This window comes from Hyposmocoma kahamanoa, unplaced genomic scaffold (assembly GCF_003589595.1).
Source record: "Hyposmocoma kahamanoa isolate Upper Pololo Valley unplaced genomic scaffold, ASM358959v1 101, whole genome shotgun sequence".
Lineage (NCBI taxonomy): Eukaryota > Metazoa > Arthropoda > Insecta > Lepidoptera > Cosmopterigidae > Hyposmocoma > Hyposmocoma kahamanoa.
The window spans coordinates 567,704-573,703 of NW_020653333.1; the positions used below are offsets into that span (position 1 = coordinate 567,704).

The following is a 6,000-nucleotide window of genomic DNA, read 5'->3' on the forward strand; positions in this document are numbered from 1 at the left end:
TAAGGGTCTCTCTTATGTTATTAATAAAATAATTTATTACAAAACGCCACAACATAAAAATACACAGTAAGAATTTAAAAAAAAGATAAAGTTAAATTAAAACAATAATAAAATAGAATGACAAAAAAAAATTATAAATAAATCTAAAAAAAATAAGAAATAAAATCTTAGTAATCAGTAAATGACCACAAAGATAGTCAACACTGTGTACTAAGTAGATATCACGTGTGCGGCTGTGGGGTGTGTAAAAGGATCCACTCAGCTAATGTCACCGCCGAGATTTATTATTTCCACGGAAGGGAATTTTAGCAAATTTTTGTACTCATAATGTAATGACTCAGGATTGTTACTGATGCAGGTATTTTACACATGCGGATGCGATTAGGATGCTGATTTTATGTAATAAAAAAATTATGAAGAATGTACACAAAATTCTTATTAAAGGTGCATGAAAAAGCTTTCTAAATGATTTTGTGACATATATTAACAACAAATCAACCAGTATAAAATCAATCAGTCTGCCAAGATTAATCATACTGGAATATTCTCGAAGGTAAGAACGACAGCAGAGCTGCTTTTTTGGCTTGCAATTCGTTTCTGATAGGTCTGTAAATTAATGCCCCGACGCGAATATCTACGGAATTCCCGCAGCTACAGTATCGTATTTAATTTGCACATTACACAATTGACATAAAGTTTATTATGCTGCGCTACCATTCCATTCTGCCTGTTTGAACCGTAGCCCTTCCTTCTCTTAGTTTAGAGTCACTATTAAGTAGTCATGGTCACATCTCGATATATCGTAGTCTAAAGTGGTGTTATGCCGTCTAAGCGCCAAGGCTCTCGTGTTTTTGGGATATGAAACGAATTCTCCAACTTGAGCCAAGCTTGAGTCACAATAGTAGGACCCTGCCCCCACCAGACGCAAAATACGCCCTGAACGTCGTATTGCGGACCAGCCCGTTACACTACATAACTAGTCATAACTAACTGCCTCCGTGGCCAAACGGTTACCATGCCGGACTGCCACGCGGAGGTTCCAGGTTTGATTCCCGGGCCGGGAGAAATATTTGTATGGCCTACATTTATTTCTCTCGTGAGTTTGGGTGTAATTTGTGGTTGTCTATGTGCGTGTCCATGGCACCGGCGACACAGGGTTCCCTAGTGCGGGGCTATGTTGAGTGTGTGTGTGCGTTTAGTCATGGTCATACCTCGATGTATCGTGGTCCGATGTGGTGTTTATGCCGTTTCAACGCCATGTCTCTGTGTTCTTGGGTCACGAAACGGACCAACGCCTCCCCGTTGCGTCGACCTTGTGGTGATAGACAAAGAGCTACGCCGCCCCTGGAAGAAAAATTTAGTATTATATACTATAATGAATGAATTATATATATTATAATGAAGTAAAAAAATTCCAAACTCTAGCTATTTTAACGACGAATAACGATGTGACTTTATTTGAATACCCTTTATCATGAATAGATGTAGTTCAATTCAAATTTTCATACTCAACTTAAATTATCATATACATTAAGTTTTTATTGAATTCCAGAATGTTAAACCACCATGATATTCAATTATTCTTCGTGAAACTGGTTTGTTACAATTATTAATACAAAGAACACTCAGAAAAATTCCTTCGATCCGACCGGATTCGAACCAACGTCTTCTAGCATACCGTGGCAGACGCTATACCAACTAAGCCCCGGAACGAACCAGCGGACCTCAAGAATTTCTCTATGTGCTTGTCGGATCTTTGTACTTGGTTTTTAGCCGTAGCGCCATCTATGAAAGCATTTCGTCACCAAGTTAGGTTAAGTCACTTTATGTGGTCTGTGGGTTAAGTCATATACATTACAAACGTAAATAATCAATTTTCACCAAAGATGTACGTTGAATCAACGATCAACTTTTTGGTTCCCTCATACAAACTTGGTCCCATACATTTCGTAAGGGGAAGCAATTTTGTTTTGGCTTTGATTCCATGTTATCCAAAATTATTTAGATTTTTTTTATTATTTCACTGTCATGAAAATTATACCATAAAGAGAACTTCAATAATGAACCCTGATTACCAAATTTCTTTCTTCGACCAATAAAATTACTTTATTTGACCAATTTTAAATTCTTTGTTCTAATTTGTAATTTGTTTGTAGTATAATAAAGTGTTAATACGTACATACAATATTGGCAAAAAAAAACACGAAATTTTCTATAATGCTTCATATTGCAAAGAAGGGACTTGGCAGCAAGACAGTATTTCATTCAGTATTTTATTCCACAAATCATTTCAGACCTTTCTCTATATTTTCAAGAAGTTTATTTATTAACAGTGACGGACCTTGTTCCGCTGCACTGGAGGCGATATTCGAATAGAAGTGTATAGCCTGATGTGCAGTTGTTTGTACACTTATACAGTATTGTAAAACGTTTGTAATACAGGATGAAATAAAATTCAAGTGACAAATTTAAAAACACGATAGTGTATTAATTGAGGTTTTTTGTGAAATAACTCCACCAGTTTTGTTATGATTATGAATATATGGCTGCGATGAGAAGATTATTAAAAAATCTCTCATTACATGTCACTAGCGGTGACGAATACCGAAAAGTCGGCACAAAGATTTATAACAAAAACACATGCGAAAATTTCGACGACTCGGTAACTGGAGCCGTGGCTCAGATGGTTAGAGCAATGCTACGGTGCAGCATGGACGTGGGTTCAAATCCCACCTGGTCGACGAAAAAAAATTTGTATATGTTCGATCTTTCTATTCATAATCAAGACGATAGTACGTTTAATATAAATTACTAAGAAAAACCTTCACAACACAGAAACAGTTGTAATCGAATTTTATTTAAATTGTATCCTATATATATAGCATAGATAATAAGTATACTCACTTAGCGACATTGAGTCCTCGGAAAAACTTGGCAATATCCTGGTCGGAGGACTGCCAGGGCAGGCCGCGCGCACGCACTATGCAGTTGCCGTCGATCTCATCGTCCTTTGAGCTGCAACAATGCGAAATGTGCATTAAAAAAATTGTACGTCTGTGTATCATTCGTCATCAGTTTTAGAATAAAACGCTGGCATCAAGTATATAACCAGAAGTAGAGACGAAATGTCATTTAATTTGTTTGAAAACTATCCTGCCATATCATTACGGTGACAACTGCGCTCCTATTGGCCAGCCCGAATTCGAAACAACTGACGGGTGTCGTCAATTGTTTCACTTCAAATCGACCTGTTTAACTTGAGCTTTACTATAATGGACGAAAATTGAAAAATTACATATTTAATATTTAATTAGCGATTAAATGTGATTCCGTTGGTTTTGTAATTAGATGTTTTGCTGTTTTTCCCATACCACCGATTGGAACAGCCGCCCATAGTTAGAGATATTATCTTTATTACAATAAATACAGAATATTTTTGGAATATACGGAGAAGTACATAAAGGTCAATTGTTGGCGCTGTACTATTTCAGCTTTCTAATTTGTGATTTCAGTGCAAACGAGAGTTGATATTTAAAAGTGATATAAGGCCCATTTGCCTGACGAGTTGCCAGGGATGGATGGCCTTATTTCGTCTCTATTTCTGGTTATATACTCGAAGCATTCAATAAACTTAAATAATTATGGTGTTTATAAATTAATTTAAAATACTTGGCTTAATACTTTAAAATACCGTTTACGATTTAAGTAAAATTCCTGTATACAGTTTTAGTACCCAAATAAATGGGTAAAAAGTTATGAGAAAAACATTACATAATATTTTTTTAACACTGTTGGTATTCACTGCATTTTTGACCTTTAAAAGTCATTAAGAAAGGTACTGGTTTCCTTTTAGTTTAGGGCTGTCAAATTAATCGACCATTATTACTCCATAATTTTGCAATTTTGTGTAACGAGTTAGTCTATAAAAGAGGTTCTCAAATTTGTTTGGTAGATCACATGCTAATTCTATTTTGTTTTGCCTAAACCCCCTGCCATTCTAATATTGTTTTTTAAAATTTTTATGTGTGTGTTACCATTAAATGTGTGTTTGGCATCTTTTTTGTTGTGAAATGTTTAAGAACTTCATTGGTAACTTATGTGCCTTTTATAAGAAAGTAATACGTATTTACACAGGTACTAATCTGGGTAATGTAGATTATTCCATTAAATAAGCATTTTATTTACTCTTGCCCTGAAGTTATAGTCCAAGTTATAGCATATAGTTATAGCGTTCAGGGAATAAGTCTGCATTGTACTTTAAGTCAAGTTTGCGTCTGTGTGAAACAATAATGACGTTAGATGTAGAGGTCCCAGGTTCGCTTCCCTGTGAGACCGATTTATGAAATGAACTTTTCTAAGTTGGGTGTGGTCTGGATGTTCTGAATGTAAAATTCATTGCTCTGGTACTCATAATACAGGGAATTCTCTAGTTGGAAACCAGGCAAATTGGCTTGGTTGATTGGCACATTGTTACATTTTGATTTTATATTGAGTATTACTGCGTTCCGGTTTAGAAGGGCAAGGGTGCTGGTGATATTACAGACACATGGGACTTGTCAACTTATCAGGGTGACGGGCGCAGTGGCGAGATTTCTATGCGAAAATAGCAGTAATTCACGCTTTATGTCGCCCTTGCGTTAGTCGCGCCTTGTGCTAGCTCTACTGATCTTTGCGATTTAAAGCTCTGAGTGGCACTGCAACTGATGTGGACAGGTGTGTCGCTTCACACCAGGTGCACGATTTGTTAGTCCCGTCACTTGGTATTATAAACATAAAAAAAACACAACACTGTTGAATGTCACAGCATGTCAAAGAAATGTAACTAAAAAATTGGTGCTCTAACTGGGTAAAACCCTGTGTTTTGAGAGCTATGCCCCAGAAGAAACCAGTACTTCGCAATAGGATGTGAAGTGCGGTTGACATTGTACAACAATGCACCAATTACAGTAATTTCGTCCAGTAATTCCAAGCAAAGGTCGAGATAAACAAATTTTCTATACATTATTGTAGTTTTGTGAAATCAGTAAAATAGCGTACGACGAAGGATTGTGATATCGGTCGAACAAAACAATGGCCCGTAATCGGTCGGTCGTCACGCGCGCGCGCAGCGATTCAATACATCGTAAAAACTGAATTCTCCCCTCTCTAAAATCCTACTCCCCGGTTAGCCACATTATAAGTGCTAAAGATCTTAGATTTAGACGCGTGTTGCGAAACTTCAATAATGTTTTTCATAAAGATGTACAGCTAGCGCAAACTGGAGGCTTGCAAGGCAAAAGACATTAATTTATTATTACATAAAATTAACCGCGATGAACCGTGGTCGGTCTCAGAGCAATGTATTTTATACCTTATACCAATTGAAATAGTACAAAATATACATCGATAAATTTAATATACTCTGCCTTGCCGTCTGTGGGTTTGGGCTGGCCCTTATTATTTGAGGAATTTTGAAGATTATAATGTTTACTAAATATAACGATATTTTACTACCATGATATTCAATTATTTTTTATAATAGTTTGGTATAATTAATTATTAATACAAAGATCGAATACTAAGAAATAGTCGGTTGATCCGGCTGTAATCGAACCAGCGCCTTCAGCATACCGTGCCTGACGCTCTCTGCCCTAACGAATTTTGAAGATTTTTAAATTCCACTGTGAATTACCATTCCAAGTCCAGAAAGAGTGTTCTTAGATAATCTGTGAAAGATTTAGCCTCCTGTTCACATCCTATTATGAGCAACTTGTTCTATGGAGATCATCGACCACAAATTCTCAATACTTCGAGAAAACACTACAAACATAATAAAAAACCTGCCTCACTGAGCCCAAGACATGTCCAAGCTTAATCTCTCGCGAAAGCGAAGCCGGTGGACGGCCAGGGAAAGGATATTAAATTTATCAATGTATAATTTCAAATAATGTATTAATTCCAATGCCCTGAGACGCAGAGAAAAATGCACCGCGATGTTCCTAGGTAGGTCTAAGAGCATAG

At 36.6% G+C, this 6,000-nt stretch overlaps 1 protein-coding gene across 1 annotated transcript in view; it reads right to left on the minus strand.

Moving 5' to 3' along the window:
* LOC113231175 (RNA-binding protein fusilli) overlaps positions 1-6,000 on the minus strand; it is a 170,343-nt gene that overhangs the window by 24,355 nt on the left and 139,988 nt on the right. The window contains exons 7-8 of the mRNA XM_026465366.1: positions 2,905-3,015; positions 1,212-1,344 (exon numbers count right to left, since the gene is read on the minus strand). Of these exons, the coding sequence (XP_026321151.1) occupies positions 1,212-1,344; positions 2,905-3,015 (244 nt within the window). The remainder of the gene's footprint in view (positions 1-1,211; positions 1,345-2,904; positions 3,016-6,000) is intronic.